This window comes from Theobroma umbraticum, unplaced genomic scaffold, assembly GCF_002168275.2.
Source record: "Theobroma umbraticum cultivar Fairchild unplaced genomic scaffold, ASM216827v3 scaffold_55.0, whole genome shotgun sequence".
Classification (NCBI taxonomy): Eukaryota; Viridiplantae; Streptophyta; class Magnoliopsida; order Malvales; family Malvaceae; genus Theobroma; species Theobroma umbraticum.
Genome location: NW_018397270.1, coordinates 4,271,512 through 4,294,524, shown reverse-complemented (window position 1 = coordinate 4,294,524; position 23,013 = coordinate 4,271,512). Strand labels below are relative to the sequence as shown.

At 34.9% G+C, this 23,013-nt stretch overlaps 3 protein-coding genes across 3 annotated transcripts; 2 read left to right on the top strand and 1 right to left on the bottom strand.

The window, feature by feature from the left end:
* Positions 1-1,725: 1,725 nt before the first annotated feature.
* Positions 1,726-6,163, bottom strand: LOC110426220 (Leucine-rich repeat protein kinase family protein). Its single transcript, XM_021441398.1, has 2 exons — positions 4,183-6,163; positions 1,726-3,462 (listed from the first exon to the last, which is right to left on the bottom strand). The coding sequence occupies exons 1-2, from the start codon at positions 5,679-5,681 to the stop codon at positions 2,013-2,015; spliced, it is 2,949 nt and encodes a 982-aa protein (XP_021297073.1). The 5' UTR covers positions 5,682-6,163; the 3' UTR covers positions 1,726-2,012.
* Positions 6,164-12,097: 5,934 nt separating this feature from the next.
* Positions 12,098-18,124, top strand: LOC110426160 (Nucleic acid-binding, OB-fold-like protein). The gene is made up of 12 exons (XM_021441299.2): positions 12,098-12,256; positions 12,664-12,762; positions 13,023-13,193; positions 13,350-13,415; positions 14,634-14,699; positions 14,991-15,095; positions 15,497-15,648; positions 15,784-15,874; positions 16,010-16,078; positions 16,897-16,988; positions 17,438-17,501; positions 17,766-18,124. Exons 1-12 carry the CDS (start codon positions 12,176-12,178, stop codon positions 17,868-17,870), a joined length of 1,161 nt encoding a protein of 386 aa, XP_021296974.1. The 5' UTR covers positions 12,098-12,175; the 3' UTR covers positions 17,871-18,124.
* A 3,153-nt stretch (positions 18,125-21,277) lies between these two features.
* Positions 21,278-22,566, top strand: RR16 (response regulator 16). Its single transcript, XM_021441301.1, has 5 exons — positions 21,278-21,594; positions 21,684-21,763; positions 21,853-21,930; positions 22,016-22,086; positions 22,215-22,566. Exons 1-5 carry the CDS (start codon positions 21,465-21,467, stop codon positions 22,309-22,311), a joined length of 456 nt encoding a protein of 151 aa, XP_021296976.1. The 5' UTR covers positions 21,278-21,464; the 3' UTR covers positions 22,312-22,566.
* The last annotated feature ends 447 nt before the right edge of the window (positions 22,567-23,013 follow it).

Sequence of the window (23,013 nt, the reverse complement as noted above, 5' to 3'; positions counted from 1 at the left end):
AGCTTGGTTTATGAGAATGTTGATCTGCATGACTGCATCAAGTGGGCATCTGTTGGTAGAGGTGCATTGCCCCCTCCAGGCACCAACCCAACATCATAAACTCCAAAACCATCCCCACTGCTCTATGTTCTTGGCAAAAAAGTTGAGAAGTAGTTATCATTTTAGCCACTCAATAAAAAGCAAGGATTTTCCATATCCTAATGAGCAAACACTTTATCCTCAACTTACAACTGTTTGCCTCAGTAATACCCCTATCCCTAAGCAGCAAAAGTTGGCAAGCAAGTTTTGGGAGAACAAAAAGAAGAAAAAAGAAGTTTATTTCACTTTCAAAAGCGAAAAGCTACAGGACCTAGCCTAAAGGCTTAATTTGATTTTCTAATCTGATGCCTGAGACAGCAGCATTGTGCCTATGTGTTTATTCATGTAGCTATTCCAAAACTCCATGTTGCCCCACTACAAGCTGATCAAATCAATGATAAGCTGGTGGGATGATATATGGAGATTAAATATATATAAACATTAGCAACAAATACTATGCCCAAGCACTTTAAAGACTACCCCAAAAAATAAATAAATAAAAGTAGGCACTTTCTTTCTGTCATTTCCAGGGATGAAGAGATTTGGATATTCCATTTTTAACACAAAAAATTGAGATTTATGTTAAGATAAGAGCACCCATGTGGCTTAGTTGATTATGACAATTCCAACCAATTAGGCTATCTTGGGCCCAACAACCATTTTATTTTTATAACTTTTGGCTGACTGCCCTAGGGACACAACTCATTGCTTTGTAATCCATGCACATGGTTATGGACATTTATATTCTTTGACTCCCCACCTCAAACTCCAAGAAGAAGGCAGTTTTTTTTTTCTTCCCCAAGGTAAAATGTTCTTTCTTACAGAACAAGAAACTGTGGGTAAACTACAAAAATGCTTTAACTTGTCCCTCTGTCAACCCTCCACTTTCCAACTAAACTAATCTTGTGAAACATAATAAGTTAAAGGGTAGCATCACATTCATTAAAGATCCTCTCATGGCAATGAACAGTGGGAAAGAGAGGAGCAATTCATGTGACAGAATAGAAATGATGAGAGCTAACAAAGACTAAACAAAAAACCAGAGTGGGTATTTGAACCTATATTTACACATGGTTGGCAAAACATGAAAGGAGAGCTTCTATTCCGACAGGAATCATGTTATAATATTCTATTTCCATACCTTCAACATCGTTATCTTGAAGGCAGTACTAACTCTTTTCCTTCTTTCATCCCACTTTTTCAACTTTTGCATTATTCTATACAGCACTAACGATAAAATTGCCTCAGAGTGGGTGCTGAGAATCTTTGGTAGTCCTGAGGCTCTTTAAGTCACTTTTGACTTGTAACATGTGTGTTTTCCATGTCTTCACCATTGGCCATCATTGAAAACACATGAGTTTGGTAGGTGGAGCTCGCATTTTTTATGAAGCCGTGAAAGTTCAGATTTGCCCTTGACTGCAATGTCAAAAACCACTACCACGATATTCTGGTAATTATAGAAGATCATCCTTTTAGAGACCAATTATGTCAAAACAATTAGCCATGGACAAGGAAACATCCCAAAGATGTAAAGAATGCCTTCTGTTGTGCAATGGAACAGAGCTCAGTTCCCAGCTCAATTTGGTTACTGGCTATCATATAGAACCTAATGACACTATCAGTTCATCATATGAAACAATGCCAAGGGAACAAAAACTGCGAAAGACTGCAGATTAGTAACTTGGTAACAATATCCAAAGGGGTCCCAAAATGGAACCCGGTGAAAAAGAATCCGGCAACCTAACTATAACATAGAGAAGAAATCACAAAGGTGAACTGGAAAATCAAAAAGTGAAGAAACAATACAACAAAAGGGAAAAAAACGATTCCAACAAACAAATATTTCTTCTCTTTGATCGACTGAACAAACCGGATTCTTCTTCGCCGGATAACCCCTTATAAATCTTTCAATTCCTTAAAGTATTAGTTAAAACTCATCCCAAATCCTCTTGGCCTTCTGAGGGGCATCTTATCAATTCCAATATATTAACTACCTCTCCCATATCTGGCCGATTTGATGGTACTTGTGACGTGCAGATCAAGCCTAGTTTCATCACTGGAATTGCCTCCTCGGCTGGGAATTTTCCTTGCAGCCTTCCATCAACACATTCGTCCACCCTGCCCTCTTCCAGTGCTCCTCGGACCATGTCACAGAGCACCACCACATCATCTTCCATGTACTCAACAGGCCTCTTCCCAGTAACCACTTCCAAAACCAAAATGCCAAATCCATACACATCACATTTCTCAGTTATTTTCACTGTTCGGCAGGCAAACTCAGGTGCCATGTAGCCGAGTGCACTCTGAATCTTGCTGCTTAAAACATAGCGGTCTAGCATCGGCAACAACCTTGCTAGGCCAAAATCTCCCACTTTAGGTTCACCTGAGCCATCAATAAGGACATTGCTTGACTTTATATTGTAATGAATAACGTTTGATTGGTGCAAGTGAGCCAAACTTTTCGCTGTCCCTAGAATGATACTGAACCTGTCATTCCACGAAAGATAATTTCCACCTGATCCTTCATGGAGATGTTTGTACAAACTTCCACCAGACACAAATTCATAAATGAGAAGCTGCAGTGAGGGAGTCCAGTAATAGCCTTCAAGAGCCACAAGATTAGGGTGCCTTATTTTCCCTAATTTTCTAACTTCCCTTTCAAATTCTTCTTGTGACTTGACAAGACTTGAGACAGTGAGTTTCTTGATTGCCACTGAGCGCCCATCTCGCAAAACTGTTCGATACACTGCTCCAAACCCACCACGCCCAAGCTCACAATCCTTGTTGAGCAGAGCATGTGCTCCTGTACTAAAGTCAGGCTCACCAGAAAACATGACAAGTTTGCCAGAATTGGCATCTGTTGTAGGGGAGTGGCTAAAGTCGTCCCCAGCATATAAAGTGAGGGCTGCAGCAGACCGGGATGTTGATGACCTGACACGTAGATTAAGGACAGTGATGGCAATGACTCCAACAACAATGACCGCGGCAGCACCAATAGCAATCAGGGCAGAGATACTGAGAATTATCCTTTTGTGACCAACATTTGGAGGTAAATCACCAGTAATGGTGTCAGAAGAGGAGTTAGGATTTAGGACAATGGGTTTAGGGAGAACAGCAGGGCAAGATTTGTTAACTGCAGATCCACAAAGTGAGGGATTGCCAGAGACAGCTGTGGGTGATATAGTGTTAAAAAATCCACCAGCAGGCAGTTCTCCTTGTAAATTGTTGTGAGAAATGTTGAAGGACAAGAGGTTGGGTAGATTGGCCAATTGCTTGGGTAAGGTTCCTACAAGGCTGTTGAAAGACAAATCCACATTTTGTAGGTTGCTCAGTTTTCCAATTGCGGCAGGTATCGTGCCACTCAGGTTGTTTTGAGATATGATCCTACACAATTCAACAACAAAAGAAAATGGAAAAGAAATTTAGAATGATGTACTGCCTGCTTTCAGCAATATTGAATCTGATGTAAAATTGACAGCTGAATACTAAAGCATTCAATGACAACAAATTTGGACATTCTCCTGTTTCTAGATTTAGACGTAAATAAATATGTTTCTGAAGCCCCAATGTCAACAAATTCAAACTTAATTAGTTCTTAAGTAGCATATGAATCTACAATCACATATATGAACAGTCCAAAAGGAAAGAAGACCCAACAGACACGTGCAGGAACCAAATTTTCCACACAAATGTGCGATCAAGAGAATGTATGACACATCAACGTATCATTGCAGGAAAAGCTTTCCACATGTTTTCTATATCAAACACCAATGAAATACCAATGCAATAGAAAATCTGACAACAAAAAATGGAGGTTTCAAATTTAAATTAATTATGTCAAAGAAACATAATCCAGAACTCATAAAACCTTTGAGCAAATAGATCGAAGCTTACCCACCAAAACTCATCTTCGCTTTGAAGGTAACTCTATGACTATAAATTAAGTTATCAAGATATCAAGGAACTAATCGAGTATAATAACATACTCTGAGCATTAAAAAACCTACAAATTGACCTAACTACATGTAGATCAATGCAGACAGCCTACCTAAAATTGAAAAAGTTAAAAAGCACAAATCATATTAAAGACATGGAGGAACTTACAAAGACATTAGCAAAGTACAATTCTCGATTGACATAGGAATTTTCCCTTCTAGGAAATTCTCATTGAGCCTCAGATCCTTCAAGGAGTAAGCTCCTCCAATTTCCATAGGAATGCTTCCATTAAGCTGATTTTGACTCAAATCAAGAACAGCCAAAGCCTTCAACTCTCCAACAGTTCCTGGAATAGGCCCAATGATGGAGTTCCTTGACAAATTCAAGAGCTGCAAGCCGCTCAAAACCCCAACATCAGATGTTATTTCCCCAGAAAACGAATTGTGAGATAAATCCAAGACTTGAATTTTTTGAAGGGAGGTTCCTGGTGAAGTTGAAATGGGATTATCCACAATTGCACCAAGCTTTTTCTCCGAAAGTGAAACTTGATTCAAACCTGATTTGAAAATCCATGCAGGAAGATCACCAGTCATCAAATTTTGGCTAAAATCCAATGCCAAAAGATTCACATTGTTTCCCATAGATGCAGGCAAGCTTCCGGTTAAACCATTAGCAGAGAAATTTAACACCTTCAAAAACTTAAGATTTCCTATAGAATTAGGAACCTGACCAGAAAACTTATTCATAGAGAAATCCAAAGTATCAAGACTTTTCATTACTCCTATCCATTCAGGAACTTCACCAACAAACGAATTCATACTCAAATTCAAATAACTACACATGCTAAGTTTCTGCATTGTCTGTGGAACTGACCCAGAAAGCAAATTCATGCTAAGATCAATCGATCTCAACAACAAACAACTTCCAATCCCATCAGGAACCTGCCCAGAGAACCTATTCTTAGCCAAATTAATGGATCTCAAATTATTCAAAGCCTCAATCCCTTTTGGAATCTCTCCTTCTAACAAGTTTTCAGACAAATCCAATGACCTTAGACCACTCAAAGCCCAAATCCCACCAGGCAGTGACCCTGAAAACTGATTCCTGGACAAGTTAATAGCAGCAAGAGTACCACAAGAGCCTAAACTCCCAGGAATCTTACCCGAAAACCGGTTGTTAGCTAAAGAAATGGACCTCAAAGATCCACATTGTTTAAAAAAATCATCAGGAATAGAACCTGAAAGAGAATTCTCACTCAAGTCAATGATTCTGAGACTTTCAAGCTTTGCCAAGTGGGGGCTTATACTTCCGGTGAGATTGTTCTTTGCTAAAGAAAGTTTCCTTAAGAACTCCAACTGCAAAAGGCCACGGCCGATCCGACCCGAAAGAGAGAACCCGTCAAGGTTGAGCTCAGTAACCCGGTTCAACCTTGGGTTACATTTGACACCAAACCAGTTACAAGGAGTGTCATCATCTTCATTCCAAGACGAAAGCTTTTGGTTTGGATCTAGAATGTCTGCTTTGAAGACTATTAGCCCCAAAACGTCATCGTTCAAAGATGGGCTTAAAGATCTCACTGGAAAAGAAGCAGTAACTAAAAGAACCAGCCAAAATAGAAGTAAAGTTAAAAGACTTTTCACCTTCATCTTCTTCTTCCTATTCACCATTTCAAAACCTCCATTTTCATTTAGCTTCACAGAACAGAAGGTTGGCAGTTGCAAAGAAAGAAAGTTGGAGAAGCCAAAAATGTGGCTTAAAACAAGGAGATTCTTTTGGTAAAGTAAAGCAGTAGGGAAAACAAAGGAACCCAAAGGAGAAATATGGGAGGGGAACAAGAAACACACTTCAAAAAGCTAAGATTTTTGAGGTTTAAGAACAAGAGAGAATGGAGTTTTTTGAAGACTAAATCTGAGAGCTATTAACCGAAAAGTAGAGGGAAAAATGTTTGGTTTCTTTCAAATTTCCAACATTTCAAGGAAAACCCATTACTTAGAGCTCCACCGCCGGTGCAGTTCCGGTGCGAGTCCCCGGAAAAACGGAAGAGTGGTGGAGAGAGAGGAGAGAGAAAGAGCACGAAAGGCTTTGGCTCTGTTCTGTTTTTGGGTAAGAGAGAGAGAGGAAGAGAAGTGAGGAGCAGAAGAAGAATGGCTTTGCTCGTAATTAATAAAAGGAAGTTTATTTACTTATTTTTGCCTTTTTTTTAATTAAATAACGGGAAAGAGAGGGTAGTGGGGCCCGGAGTGGGTGGGGGCAATTTAATGTAAGGGAATGAGGACACGTGGAGAAATCTAACAGGTGGATTAAAATCCAACGTGGCAGACACGTAGTCATTGTCAGTGATGCTTTTGAGGTGGTACATGGCATGAGTGGGGAAGATTGGTCTTGCGATGAGGAAAAGTGGTACAGCAATCGACCCTATATTTCGTGGAGAATTACAGATATGCCATTTGTAAGGGACCAAACCAAACTAGACGAAAATCTAAAGGTTGCCCTAAACCGGTCGTTGTAGGAAGTTTTAGAGGGAAAGGGACCGATCATATGTTTTGTTTTTCCGGTATTTAACTACCAACATTAATGTGTGTTTCTTTCCAATCAAGTAATGCTAGATCAATTTATTATTTGAAAAATTTTCCGATACATGATCGATGTTGTTTTAAACTCTATGGACGGGATTAGATAGCTATCACATATTTTATTAGACGATATTTTTAACAAAAAAAAAGTTAATATTTTAATTTCGTTTATGAAACTCCATCAATCATGTGTAAAATAATGATCGAGAAATTTTATCTCTCTTAAATTGTAATAATAAAGATAATGTTAAAATGCTAAATAAATCTCATAATTATTTTAAAAAATTTAAAAAAAATTCTTACCTTTTTATTACATCTAAAAAAACTTATATTTTATAATTTTTATATAGATAAATAACCTAGTTGAAGCATAATAATCATAATAAGTCATATTCTTCTATCTTGTTTGAGGAGTCATGACATTGACACCAAAAAAGAATTCGACCCAATGCTTTATATTACAAAAAAGATGTCACAACGCATGTGACCTTCACCATTGTAAGTAAGCTAATGATCGACTAACATCCTTCGCACTCATTAACAGATGGTACCTTCTTTTTTTAATATGATGAAATTGATTAATTAAAATAATTATATTTAAAAGATAATATATCTCATTTAACTAATTTTATTACGTAAAAAAAATTCAAATTAATATCCATGTGTACAAAAGATGCCAATTGGTCAATGACCTAATAACTATTAAGGTCACATAACAAACATATCATTACTTACAACAATAAAATAGGTTACTTAGTTACAAACAATAAGATAGGGATTTACTTTAGTGCAACAAAATAATGCGATTTAATTAAATAAAATAGAAAAGTTCAAGAGCTTTTATAGTATTTTAATATAAATAAAATTAATGGCAAACAAATGGAGCTAATTAACCTCATGTAGTCTCAACTACCTAAATAAAACTCAAAAAACATGAAGACATATTAGGCTACTAAATTAGCCTTTTCAATTTGAATCCATCCTATTCTACACTACATCAAGAAAAAAAAAAAACAGAACTCATTTATTAGAGGTCCCCCCCACATGCATTAACTGTTCATCATTGCAAAAAACTGAAATCAGGTATTACCATGTTAAATGTTAAAAATTCAATTAAAAAGTTTGGGACAATGATTAAACTTTATTCATAATTTCCCACCATGCTCTCCTCATCATTAAAATTAATTGCACCCATATAGTTAGAATTAATTGGTATCAAGCAAACATTATGATTTATGACTGCTTAGATTAATAAACTGTGGATTTCCAGTATCACGAACAATCTTTAATGCAGTAGTTGATGAAAAATACAATGATTTTCGATACATTGAAATAAGATATAATTTGAGTACTCTTTAACGGTATAAGACTATATAATAAGAGACGGTCATCTCTCGTCTTATAAATTATTCAAAAAATCAAAATTGAAATTTAAATAAAATGACCCTTTACAACTAGTATGACCATTATGATTATTACATCCTTTTCCAACTTAAAATTGTTTTTTTTAAAAAATTGATGATTAAAAGTTGGTTGCTGTCCTTTAAATGGGACCAGAAAAAGGGATAGTGATGGCAGTAGAGGTGAATTGAAGGAGAAGGAAAGGGCAGCATGGGATAATGGGGAAACAAAGAGTGAAAGGGTGCTGGAAAAAGGCGGAATGAGAAAGCAAAAGGCAATAAAAGCAAGTAGGTGGCTTGGTGGGTAGTGCAATAAAGGGCGAGGTGTTGTGAGCAGCTGCTGCTGCTGCTGCTGGGGGGTTACAGACTGCAGCAGCAACAGGAGGAGGGGGCTGTTTTGAGAGGGACTCAACTTTTGCTTTTAAGCTTTTCTTAAGTTCCATTCAACAAAAAACAGAGAAAAAAAACAAAATAAATAAATAAATAAAGGGTCATCTCCTCTGCTCTCCTCTCCTCTTCTCCTGCCCCCATCCTGCCTTCTCAGTTCTTCAATTCCATAATCATAACTGTTTTGCTTTGGGTTTGCTTTAAATGCACCTTCATATGCCCTATCTAGGCTCACTTTTTAACCTTGATTGAGGAAACTTCTCTTCTGTTTTTGTGTGGGTAAATTCATTGTCACCACCCCCCATTTGTCAAAAGAGAATTCCTTTTTTTATCAAAATACTAACCCTAATGATTTCATATGGTGGATGGAGAATTCACTGTTTTTTTTTTTTTTACTTTGGTTTAGTTAACTGTGAGAATTGGGTTAGTAACTTTGTTTTATGTGTTACTTTTTAAGACAAATGGATGATCAATTATTTTTATTATATCTGAATTTTAAGTATAATTTGAATAAATGATTAATGGATATAATTAGAGATAATCGACACACATTTTTAGTAAATAGCAAAGGAAAAGTAAAAAAATATTTTTGAGATTTAAATATGAAATTTATGCTCACATACCGTGTTAAAGACATCGAATATGACATATGATAATTTTGTATCTTAAATAGATCAAATCTGATTAACTCTCATAAAACACGTTTAACATGTTTTGTTAATTGTGTTATCTTGTCAATTAGTATAATATGATCTATTTAACTTTTTTTATGGAGTCCATTTAAACAAGTTAATTGTGTTTAAAAATGAGTTTGTAGAGTCATAATTGTGTAGTATAAAATTTAATTTTACTTATTTAATAAATGTGTTAATTGTGTCATATATGTGTAATAAAGGTATGTATATATTGTGTCATATTTATATTTAAATGTATAATTTTTTATACTCAACTTAGATATCACGGATCGAAATCTAAGTCCAATCTCATATAACCTTAAACTTTAAAAATAAGATTTAATTAAACCTATAAATTACAAGCTTATGTTCTTAACCTAAAAGACATGCATGATAGGTGGTGAAAAGATTCATGTTTGTATACCAAAGACTCCTCTCATCTCTTATTGATATAAGATTTGTGACATACTATTCCACCCAATTGTGTAACGATGTTGTTGTATTAACTGAAAATAAAATTTAAGTAAGTTTATAAATCACAAGCTCATGTTCTAAACCTAAAAAATATATTTGATAGATGTTAAAATACTTATGTTTATATATCCACTCAATTGTGCAACGTTCTCGATGCACCGACTCTTTACTTATAAAGGGAAATGAATCTTACACTAATTTAGGTTTATCTCGATCTTTGTATCTTTTATAGGAGCTCCACATAAGTGAAAATTCAAGTCTACTTTAATACCACTTGTTATGGGTTAGAATTTAAGTAAATCTATAAATCACAAGCTTACATTTTCAATTAAAAAAACATACTTAATAAGTGAGAGAAAACTCATATTTATGTATCTAAAACCTACTACATCTTTGATTAATGGAATCCGTGACATTAAACACGACACTATTATATATCTGGAAACACGAATTACCAATCTAACTTGATCATGCAATAGATTAAAAAGAAAGCTTGGAGTAAGGGCCAAGATGGTGTCGAGGCAGGTTTGTTCATATCTTCTCTAGCTAGCACACTTTTGTCCTGAAGCATGTATATATTTGGTATAACTTCCAGATATGTGGTTGATTCTGGTAACAAGTTTGGAATTTATGCTAAAGCAGAGGAATCTCCTCCTCTGCTCTTCTGCATTACACATTTCAATCCATAGAATTTCTTTCTTGACTTGTTACTGTCACCTGCACATCCTCCTATAAATGGGTTTTTTTTTTCTTTTAGGATTATTAATAGAAAGGACAAATTTTTAAAATTTATGCTTACTATTTATGTATATTTTTGTATACAATGTACAACTCGAAACGAATCCAAACCGAAGACCTAATTCTTTATCATTTGAATTAAGTTCGAGTTGTTTATGTGCCAATTACATCTATAAACGCTCGTTAACCAAATCCAAATTTTATTGATATACGTTGATGGGCGTCGTTAACATGTGTTTATTCACACTCGTCAAAGTGATATTTATTAAAAAAAAATTAAGAAATAAAGAAAAATAGAGAGTAGGAGAGTGACAAGAGTCAAAGTCAGAGAGTGAAAGTGAATTTCCATGTGAGGAAGGGGGCAAAATTCTCAGAGTCTGTCAATGGGGTTTTAGGGTTTTTGCTTCTTCAAGGTTTAATAATTGAGAAATCCAAGTACTTTAAATGTTGGTTATCCCCAGGGAAAAATAAAGACAGGCAGTCAACGAGTACACCTTCTTCCATGCTTGTTTTGTTTTCTACCTTTTGTTTTTTACCTCTTTTTAATTTGCATTGGTCAATACTTGGTGGTGGGCGGGAATTTTTGGGCCAAATAAACCCTACTTTCATATAATTTCTTTTGTTTTTTTTCTACATTTATTACTTGGTTCTCCTTTTTCCAAACTTAATGCTAATCAATATATACAAAAACCCTAAAAAATGTTCTTGTACTATGTTCATTTATTAAGTTAAACTTTTCACTTTTTACTACATTTAAACGGATTCAATTTGGATTCGACAAACTTTTAACTCTAATAAAAATTTAATTATCTTTAGATTTATTGCTGACAAAATTTTTTATCTAAATAACATATGATTTGATAAGTTGACGTGATAAAAAAAATTCACGTATTTAATCACATCAATTGTCATGTGATTTTGATAAATTGTTATATTACATTTTACGTGAAAAAAAAATTAGGTGGTGTTGGATCTTACGACGGTTAAAGATTTATTTGGATCTAAATTCGAGTTCAAAGGTTTGTTTGAATGCGAGACATTTACTCTCAAATGGTACTAACTTTCTTTTTTGTTGCTTAATGGTACAACATAAGTACATAGAGATAAAAAACTTACTCCTAAATTATTTTTGGGATCCAAGAATAAATGATTTTGGCCTATCAATATCATAAGTTGTATGTCTACACTCTACATGTGCATGTAAGATGGTACTTTTTATCACTATCTTCCTCTCTCTAATTTTTTTATCTTGTCAAACAAAAAGTAATTATATTTTATAATTTCGAAATTCTCTTTCCGAAATGAAATTTTGGTTCTTTGAAATTTCTCATTCAAAGGCACCCTTGGTATTATGTTCGAGTAGATATAATGTTAATGTCATGACTCGTAAAGCAAATCAAATGTCGGGATAGTTTATTTTATCTTTTGATTAACAATATGGTCTTGATATTTTATATTTATAATTACACCTACATAAACAAGATAATCATATCCTTTTCTTTCATTTTCTTACTTTATTTTCATCTAAAGATTCATATTTGATCAATCTTGTCTACTTCCTTAGCAAAAAGAATACAAATGAATCTTCTTGTAAACAATAATTTGAAGAACATATTGCAAGGAAAGAATTTCTCAAAGTAAAGATCATGTCCGCCAAGGTGGAATATGGGCTCAAATGCTCTAAATTATCTTTCACAAGGTCTAAGTTCATTAACGTAAGCCTATTCAACTCAAAACCCAACAGCATATTCACACAGACCCAGCTGTCATCAAAGCAGGCTGAGTCCAACTATGCCATCAGGCTTTCAAGCACAAAAACCCTATAGGTCCTGGTATAGAGTAACAGTTTCTTAAACTGCTAAGTGCTGGAAGAGAAACTAGACTTCAAAGGGGAAAGGAAAAAAAGGAAAAACCCATGGCAGCCAGTGGAAACAATGATCCCAAAAGGAAGCTGTTGATAGTATCATCTCTTTGCAAACACTTCTCTCTGGATCCTGTGAGCAAAATAAACATCACCCTATTTTTTATTTTCATCCATTTTCATGTTTGCATGTCATTTTCTATCTGTATACCTTTGTGTGGTTTATGACAAATCTCTTTCATTTTGGCCTAAAAAAGTTGTTTTTATTGTGTTTTACTTGTTTTTATGTAATGGGTTTTACTTCAATTCAGTTATTCTTATGTTAGCTTTGGTTGATGAGTGCTGCTTAGGAAGCTGTTAATAGGCTTTTATTAAATGTAAAGGAGGGAAAAGGTTTTTATGTATTCGAATTTGTGAAAAACTATGCAATTTTGCAAAATTTTGCTTACATTTGCAATCTTTTGAGCTATACTTAATTTATCTGGTTTTTTGATTATGTGGCAATTATGCTGGCTATGTTATGTTCCTGCTAAATTTTGCAGGAGGCTTTTTCAAGTGAAGTGCCAGGGAGTGATATTAAGACCTTGTACTTAAACATTTTGAAGTCATCTGGGAAGGAATCACCAAAAAACAATGATGAGGTAATGTATAATTAGCCTTTTGCATGAAAGCATTCATCTATATGTAACTTAACACCTAGAGCAGCGCTACCGAGGTCATTGAGAAGTAAGTACCTGTATAAATCACTTGTGAAATGATTTGCCTCTTGGTAGAAAAGCTTATTGATCAAATTAAGATGACTTACATGGGTTGGAATTTTTCTCTGCTAAGCATCTCTTGCGGAACAGGTTCTCTTTTGGTTCTTAATTTGAAAAGTCAAATTTTGAATTTTTGCTTGCAGGTGGTGAAGTGGATAGCTTTTGCAGAGAGCTTTCCTAAAGATTCTAAGGCATGCTATGGTGTTTTAAATGAATTGAATGCTGACTTGGCTCAAAAGTCTGTACTTTTGGGCAATGGATTTACACCCTCAGAAGCTGATGTTATTGTCTTTTCGGCAGTTCATAATTCAGTGGTATGCATTTGATATATATATTTCAAACTTTCAGTGTGTTTCACAGAGTGAGGATCTTAGTTCCAAATTGCTGTTATACTTGATGAAGAAAATTTGCTGTGATTCCTTAGTGGGATATCGAAAGCCTAATTGCTTGGTATACTTGTTTGCTGTCAGATTGGCCTGTCAAATTCCGAGAAGGATAAATTGCCACATGTGATGCGATGGATGGATTACATCCAGGTAGAGACATTTTCTGTTTTTTTGAATTTAAAATATGTTGGGTTTTTTCAATTGCTTTTGGGAAAGCCAAGTATTTATAGTTACAATAGCTTTGTTTAGATGCAAAAAGAATGAATGTTTTCAGCCAAAATAAATGTTAAGGGGTGTGGCTCTTTTGAACCTGTGTGGATCTGCTGGCCATGTTCTGGCTGCAGCCTGCTAGCAGACTAAATTGTATGAATAAAGGTATCAGAAGGTGCATTTTAAGGTAGGATTTCACTGTATGCTTTACACTATAATGGTTCTCCTTTGGCTGCTTTCCAACTGCAATAGCAAACTCAGCAACACCTAGTCCAAGAAGATTTATCTACTTGAATGCCTGGTATCTTATAATTCAGAAGATTTAAAAAAAACAAACATTCGAATTGTGGAAATAAAGAAATTAGATAAAATTGTTCTAATGAGGTCTTAGTTATCAGATGTCAAACTTACAGTCCTGCATCCATCCATGACTTGTAACTAGAGACATAAGTCCCCTGTTGTCAGGAGAACTCAGTTATATGCAAGAAAATGGGAAGAAAATGGTGGATGCTGGCTACCTAATGGATACTTGTAACAGCTTGTTTCTGGGCATTGTTTCATTTATCCTGCATTTGTTTGCATTCTTTTTAGTGGAGAAACATAGAAAAAACCATTTGCAGCTTAACGCAGGAATCTGAAATCTGGCTTTAGTAATTGAACACAGCTTGGTATCACTTGGGGCAGCCTCAGCTATTTACGTTCTTGAGGTTTAATCTATCCTATAGTTTAGCTTAAGCTTTTAATATTTCATCAACAATATTTTTAGCCACTGAGAATTATATGATGTTATAATTTTGATGCCAAGTCGACACTACACTCTTAGCCACATTTATATCATGAATATGTATCTTCAATTTATTCTCTGACTTTTACTGGCCTGTTTTATAATCAAGTTGGGGAGTGGGGATTGAAACTTGAAACCTTATTTCTGGAGTTAGGTTGTGGCTACCATTTGGTATGGCCTTGACATTGACTTTTTTAGTGCTCTTGGTTAAAAGTTATCAATTATTTTAGAAAAATTTATCAAAACACATATCAAGTTTTATAAGATGATATTTAGGGCCTGAGAGGGGTGTTCCCAATTTGTGGTCTCTTTAGAAATTTTAATTCCTACCCTTGTTATGTTTGCTTATAAACCCTTTTTAATCATTCTTGCAGTGCAAAGAGGATCTTGGTGCACTTTTTGAAAAAATATTGCTGGAGAAGCCTGGTTTTGAGCCTCAGGTAAGTTATCTTTAAATTGTTTGCTTTCTATCTATGATCTTTGTTTCTAATTTTGTGGTGGAGCATAATAGATGATTTTGAAGTGAATAGGAATGAAAAATTTCACTTCAAGCGAAATGTGATTTTATGTTTGTTGAAAAGAGGGGTCTTGACCTCTTCGCCTCTGTAACCCCTCCACCATTCCCCCAACCCCTCAACCCCCATTTATTTTTACTACAGAAAGTTGCTATTTATTTTTAAAATTTGGCCAGCATATGAGTCCTTGATATTCTTTTGTTGATTTGGTTGCAGAGAGCAAAAGCTGAAGCTAAGCCAGAAGTAGATTTAAATGCTCAAAGCATGAAAATTGCAGACAAGTCAGTAGCAGAAGTAAATGCGAAGAAAAGTGATTCTGGGGTACCATTTTTCCCTTTCTTGTCTATTCTCGTGTATATTCTTGATGTTATCCACTGAGCAATTGCTTCTGCATTTGAGCGAACTTATTTGAGTCATTTCTTGCTTAAATAATACTCATAATGACAAGTCTTTAGGTTTAATTATTACGTTTTTAGGCAATAAGAAAATTTATATAAGAGAATTGTTTTGCTGCCTTTTTATGATTGATTGATATCAAACATCCTATAGAAATAGAAAGAGGTACTAGTTTCTTTAGAGGTTTAGACGTAGGAAAGTTACGAATTCATACATTAATGGTGCTTACACTGGAATTGTGATCAATGCCTAGACTTTATCTAGATTCTCATGATGGTAAAATTCTTTGACTACACCTTATTGCTTTGCTATTTGGGAATTTGAAGAAAAAGGCTAAGGGAGATAAGGAAGCTGTTCAAGAGAAGAAGAAAACACCTGAAACAGAAGCGTCTGACAAAGACAAAGAACTGAGTGTCAGTTTACTAAATATACAGGTTGGTCTTATTCGCAAAGCATGGAAGCATCCATCTGCTGATAGGTATGTTGACAAACTTATCTAGTTCTTTACTTTCAAGGACCTTATTATCATAATGGTTGAGTTTATCTAATTTTTCTGCATGGCTGTCTAGAAGCAAAATTGGCGGAATGATTGTTTGGTTTATTAACAATGCAGTCTACTGGTTGAGGAGATAGATGTTGGAGAGGCTAAATTGCGACAGGTTGTTAGTGGATTGGCAAAGTATTACAGTCCAGAAGAGTTAACGGTATTTCTTTTAGTTAGCTCTTATGTAGATTTTCCTTTATTTGATTTTTAGCTTTTATCTTCATATTTTTTGGTTCATTGAGTTTTGGACCTGACATTTTGATGTTCTCTATGGTTTTGGCTTGTGCCTGTGAAGAATCGTCGTGTTGTGCTGATTACAAATGTAAAACCTGGAAAGCTACGAGATGTGATGTCAGAGGGACTGGTAATTTTTTTCCTTTAACATTTGTATATTTGTCAAATATAGATTTTTCTTACCTTTTGTAAAGCTTTAGTGCAGTAATTGGGTCTTATGAGTTTAACGTTTATTTATTTTTTAATATGCTTTCATGGCCTGGGGTAAGGTAATGTGAGAAGCAATTGATCGAGGAGTGTGTCTTGCTAAAGCAATTATGATACTTTCATTGAAGGCATCAAGGTTCTTGTCATCACTTTGATTTCTTCTGCAGTCTCAATTGGATGCTTATTCCAATTTACGAATGTGCAGCTAATAAAAGGGTCACTAATTTAATGCTCTTGTTGTCTATGTTTCAAAATTTGGCAGTCGCTTACCTATTTGCTGGTCTCCATTGATGATAAATTTGGTGTCCATTGGATTTCATATACATTATAATTCTGGGCTGGAATCTGGATGTCAATTCCTGGGATAAAACATATCTCTTACAAAAACAAATGAGTGCCCTGGGCCCCCTCCCCCATTGCCAAAGCCAAAAGAAAGAAGGGAAAAAGAAAGCAACAACAGGACTTGAGTATAAAACTTGATGTGATTCCTTGAATTCTGTTTGCTTTTCTCTGGAACAATTCCCTTAAAGTCAGTCCATTGAATTCTTAAATGAGCTTACACTTGTCACAAGATAAATCTAGTATGCGTACATCTGTAGATATTATTTTTGTTTTTCTTTGAGCAGAACCTATGGTAGTTTGCAATCTCTGAAACTAGAGCTAGTTTGTGACTTGTGTTCTTATATATTTTGAAGCCATGATGTTGATCTATTTTCATGTTTGTAATCTTCCCCTTTTCAGGTGCTTTGTGCTTCTAATGAAGACCACACCGTTGTAGAGCCTTTAATTCCCCCAGAAGGGGCTAAACCTGGCGAGGGCGTTTCATTTTCAGGGTAAGCATGTTGTGAGTTGCATAGAAATTAAAATATTTATTGCACAGACATTTCATAGCCTTGCTTTTGTGTGAGATTATTTGAAAGAACGTGAAAGTTATTTATTGCAATTAATAGACACTTTTGCTTAAGCTTGCTTAATTTTTTGTCAGTCCTTGTTCAGCTATTTCTCAGGACATCAGGACACTGTTAGGTCTAGTTAAGGACCACTGATTCAGCATCTCATGCACATATTATGACATAAAGGGTGCTAGTTTAGTTCACTTATATTTTAGAGACCTGCAGATGGCTCTGTTCCCATTATGGTGCTTGTATCTTTCATCTTCCCCATTTCCCCGTTTACACATATTTTGGCTTTGAGATAGGTTTCTGTTGTTTGAGATGAAGTTTTTGCTCCTGGTATCATCACATGTATCTCACATGCAAAACATTGTCATTCTTTTATTCAGGATTGATGGAAAGCCAGGAGATGTCCTAAATCCAAAGAAGAAGCAGTTGGAGAAAATAACACCGGTATGTTTTCCATGTTTTGGTTTGTGGATTCCTTTTACCTCATCGCTTGGATTCTCGGTGATGCTTTATCACGGGTTGTGAAAATGGCTAATGATTTTAACTATGGTTTATCTCCATTCATGCTCTTCATTATTGCACTTTTCTGAATATGGGGATTCGATCTATGTGCCCGATTTCTGTCATCACTTTCGGTTTTGTTATTGGCCTGCTCTACGTTTGCTTCCGGTTTTGCATGTATGACTGTGGGATTTGTCTGTGCTGCAGCATCTTTTCACAGATGAGAAGGGAGTGGCCACATTTAAGGGCATTCCGTTCATGACCTCAGCTGGGCCATGCACATCCTCCATTCCTAAAGCAAGCATCAAATGAAGACAATAAAAGATGACTGAACCCACAACAAAACAATATAGGTTACTGTTCGGAGGTTCTGCTTGCAAAGTTCTCAGGGGGTCAGTGCTACTTGCTGCTGGAACAAGATGAGACCGTGCAAAATGCAGCTCTTTTTTTTTTATATCTTTGAATGGTCTAAATCAGTGTATGTTGCTGTCACAATCTATATGAAAAGATTTTGTTGCTACTACATTTAATTTGAATCTGGTAATACAGAGAGTTTAACAAGAAAAGTTGTAGTCTAAACCAGCTCCAATCCTGATTGTTAAACTTGTTTATGAATACATCAGAAACCTCTGATCCCTGGCCCATCATGCTTGTGGAATTTATGTGAAGTTGTGAACATTACATGATGGATGGCTCATGGGGTGTCAGTAACTATTGGAAGTACATAGCAACAGTACTTCAAAATCTTAATTACATATATTTAGTATCCAAATTAAAGTTAAATTTTCGATTAGGTATTTAAAGATAAAAGTGTATAATTAAGTACTTGAATTTATATGATGTGTTAGCCAAATGTGCCACTTGCCTCAAAAAATTAGTATCGACATGTCAAATGTGGTAATTTTATTGAATGTTTTGAGTATGCCATTCATTTGATTTACAGTGTTAATTTTGTGTGTAAATTGATGGATGGAAGCAAACTTCGAATACGTAATTACGATTTTTTAAACTTTAAGTATTAAATCGAGAATTTCATTTTAATTCAGATACTAAATATATAATTAATCCAAAAAAACATTTTCAAAGGTTTACTTTTCTGGCTAGACATTGCATGGGATCCTTGCACATGTATGACATTGATGTCATGAGACATTGCTGTTATGGGGTTTATGACAAACACCTTGCATTTCTGCTAAGGGGAAAGTCATCAGGTAATCTAGCAATAGGATTTAATAGAAATGCATATCCTATAGAAACAGAAGGCTACCCTATCCCTATGAGGGGGCTCTTCATCTCTCTGCTTGGAGTAAAATCTGATTAGATTTTGTTTGCAGAATTCAACTGAATTATTTTTCCAAAGGCCCACACCAGCAGCAGAGGAAAGAGTCTTCCCAGGGATTTCATCAGAGACTTTAATGTCAAGATGTTGCCCTGGCATTGAATGGGAGTGAGTAGGGCTGTAAATTGAGTTGGATCAACGTGGTAAATTAGCTCAACTTTTTTTTTTTTTTTGGATTTGAGTAAGGGTTTGAGTTTAATTCTTTGAATAGAAAGATGATGTATCAATCAATAAGTCAAATGCTCAAAAAAAAAAAATTCAACTTATTTATACAAAAAAAAAAAATTAATTCAAATGGTCCAGTTGAAATGGTGAAAACTGCATGGTGAATAGAGGAAAAGTCTTCACATAACAGCAAAAGTTTGGTAGGAGTTACATGGAAGAGTATAAGCAGGCAGGAAGAGTATAAGCAGGCACAGGGAAAGATCAGATTGCTCTCCCAAAGAGACAAAGGAAAATTGGAACCACCTTCAAGTGACAAAGTGGGAGGTTTGGATGTTGTTTATGTGTTATGTTGATGGCTATGGTTTGGCTGCAGCTCATTCTGCCAAAGTGAAATGTGTGACAGACCCTTTAGGTTCTTGCAGTTGTAAAAGCTTTGGAGTAGTGTGCATTGGGAAATAGGATTGATCACAAGAATTATCCTTGAAGGAAATGCATTGAGGGTAGGGAAGACATTAAAAAGCTTTGATCCTCACTCTTCTGCAATTGGTTGCTGATGAAGGAAATGAAGCTGCTCATGAACTACCTAAGTATGGGATGAATGTGGAAGGAATATGCCCACTTAGGTAGAAGACTGCCATGATTATTTGGTTTCCCCCCCATTATTATTGCTAATTGTAATCCAATTTCTTGAATTGATCAAGTTATAAAATTAAATTAGATTTTTTATGTTACTTGAGTTTGAGTGTTCTCATATTCAAGTTAAGAGTTACTAACCTAAACTCGAATCCGAAATGTTTAAGCTTCTATGGATTATTAATTAACCAACAAAAGTATTAAATCATTTTTCAAAAAAAATTGGGTATTGAAAAAAAAAAATCCGGTATATGTACAAAAAATACTCTAATAATTAAAACTTGAATTATATATATATATAAAAAATAATTACTCATCGAATCTTTTTTCGTAAACGATTTTTTTCATTTTCTTTCTCATTTCAAAATTATAAATACAGAAAAATAACAAAAGGAGCAACTTTAATTAATATTCCTTTTCTATATCATCTCATTTAACAAATAGTGATTATTCTATCAATTAGACCAATTCAAAGTTGTGGAACCCACTCATAGCATAGGTTACAAGTTGACATATATACTAAAAATATAGTTATAACTATTAAGTATTAACGTATTAAAAAAAACCCACAATCATAATCAAAAGTGTTTTGATCATAGATTTATATTCGATACATTATCAATATATTATAAGTAATTCTATCATACCCATAGCACATCATATATACCACATGATAAATGAATTTTTAAAGCTGAAAATCTCTTCACGAATGGGTGATCCCAGTTTCTCTTGATTTTAATGGAATGGACCATGATTGATGGTGAGAAATCAAATAAGTTAAAAAAAAAAAAATTAAGAGAAAAAAGAAAAGGAAAATCAATCGCTTTGGATATTGTTTGTTTCTGACCAATGATTGTAATTGATCCGTACAACTACATCATCAACTTACAATGATTCTGTTCTTTCCCACTCCCCCAAGAAAACATGTTCCCAATCCTTTACATGAGGAATTTCTTTTATGTTATTTTTATTCTGCATATCTGTGTAGAGGCAGACCCAGATTCTATGGTGATCAGATTGGATCTTTCCCCAGTGCTCTGATCTGGTAGACCAAACCCTCTTCGTATCCTATAAAATCAATATAATACCAGTAATTCGTGTAAAATATTTTTTTACCATAACATGCCATAAATGAAAAATAAAAAAGAAAAAACTGTGGTGGGAAATCTTTAAGAAAAGTGAATATGCATTTAAGTTAGTTCTTAAATGTGATGTGGTCCAATTCAGCCTAGGAAAGGATCCTGCAGAAAAGGATTGAAGATACTGATACTGATTATGATTCTGTAGTGAAATTAATAAAGAAAGAAAAAGAGATTGGCAGTGTTTGTTTTGAGAGAGAGACAAAGAAAAACAAGCAATGAAGGGGGACTGAATCAAATCCAAGAGAACCCCAAGAAGGATCACGAAATATCTGTGATATACTTTGGTTTTAATGATTTTTTGGTTCTATGAATTTGTTTTCTTCTGATACCCTTTCTAAATTCCTCAAAGGGCTCCACCTTCCTCCTCCCCACCAACCTTCAGTTTTCTCTATAAATACAATCTCTCATTACATTCATACATCTCTTGTGAGCTTGTTTATTGGTCTCTTGTATTAATGACCAACTCCTTTTTAGTGCACCAGCTTTTTTGTTTTCTGTTACATTATATAACACAGGGCAACTGCCTGCCTGCTTAGCTTTTATATCAGTAATGTTGATGTTTGTGAGTAGCCTGGAATACTGCCCTATTCATTATCAGACTACAGCTTAGCAAGAAGATTTCAAAGTATGGCGGGTGGCGGCTGTTCTAAGGACACGGCGGCTGATTTTGGAGATCAACCCCATGTCTTAGCAGTGGATGATAACCTCATCGACAGAAAACTGGTGGAGAAGTTGCTCAGGAACTCCTCTTGCAAAGGTACATTCACTCTCTCTTCTTCTTGCTTTCCATTCTGTAACTAAGAATGTGTTAAGAACTTCTAACATATTTCCTGTGTCTTGCTGCAGTGACTACCGCAGAGAATGGGCTGAGGGCATTGGAATATTTGGGGTTGGGAAATGATCAGAGGAGTACCCTGGAGGGCACTGTAAGTAACATAACATTCCCTTTGCAAAACTCTTTCCTAAACTTTGACAAGAGATTTTCCTAACATTGTGTTTCCATGTCCATCTGCAGGTCTCAAAGGTCAATCTAATAATAACAGATTATTGCATGCCCGGAATGACAGGGTATGAGCTGCTAAAGAAAATTAAGGTACTGAAACATTTTTCTAAGTACCCTTTTCAGGATTAATTGACTTCTCACCATTTGCAATTATGGTCTATGGTATGAAAAACAGGAATCATCAGTTCTGAAGGAGGTTCCTGTAGTAATCATGTCCTCTGAAAATAGCCCAACTCGCATTAGCCAGTAAGTTTCCCTGAAAGTCTTTTTATTCCAAACATTTGATTCAATAATTGGTGCCGTCTCAACCGGGTTCAAATTCTTTTTCCCATATTCTAAAAAATAATAGTGAAATTTTCACTATATGTGAACAGGTGCTTAGAGGAAGGTGCTCAGATGTTCATGCTGAAGCCCCTCAAACAGTCAGATGTGAAGCAATTGAAATGCCATTTGATGAAATGCAGAAGCTGAAAATAGATTTTTGTTTAATCTTTAATTGGCCATGGGAAAGATTTGTAATGAGAATGACTTCACACTCACATTTTCCAGTCTTTCACATCCAAATTGGTCCTGTTTCCCCCATCTCCACATTTTGTATGAGAAGAACATTTTCAATTAATTTCTAGTAATAGAGAAGGGTTCTTTTAATGGAAACAGAGATCACCATGATTGTGTTTTTTTTTTCGTTTTACCTTGTTCTTGAATGCAAACATCATAAAATAAAAAGTCAATAATGAAATTCGGGATCTCTGTAATAAATTTGACTAACCTCTATTTATAGTTTAATGATATAATTTACTTATCATTTGTCACGTACCATAGTCACCAATGAATATAAAATTTTATCTATTTTAATGAGTCAAATTTTCAATTTTTTGAAGCAATGGGGAAAAAAAAAAAAATCATTGGATTCCTTTTCACCTGATTGATGAATGCAAAGTCTCATCAAAGTTTCAAATATTACCATTCAATCTTTTTCAGTTGCAAATTAGTCCTGTTTTGCTCAATTTTTAAACAATATAAATCTTCATTTAATCAAAACAAAAAACAATCATAGGATTCCTTTTTATTAATAGAAAACAAACCAATAGTGAATTCAGACATTGCATAATTCAGTCTGCTTATCATTTTGTGACAAAATTATTACATGTTCACCCGTGAATATATATAGAT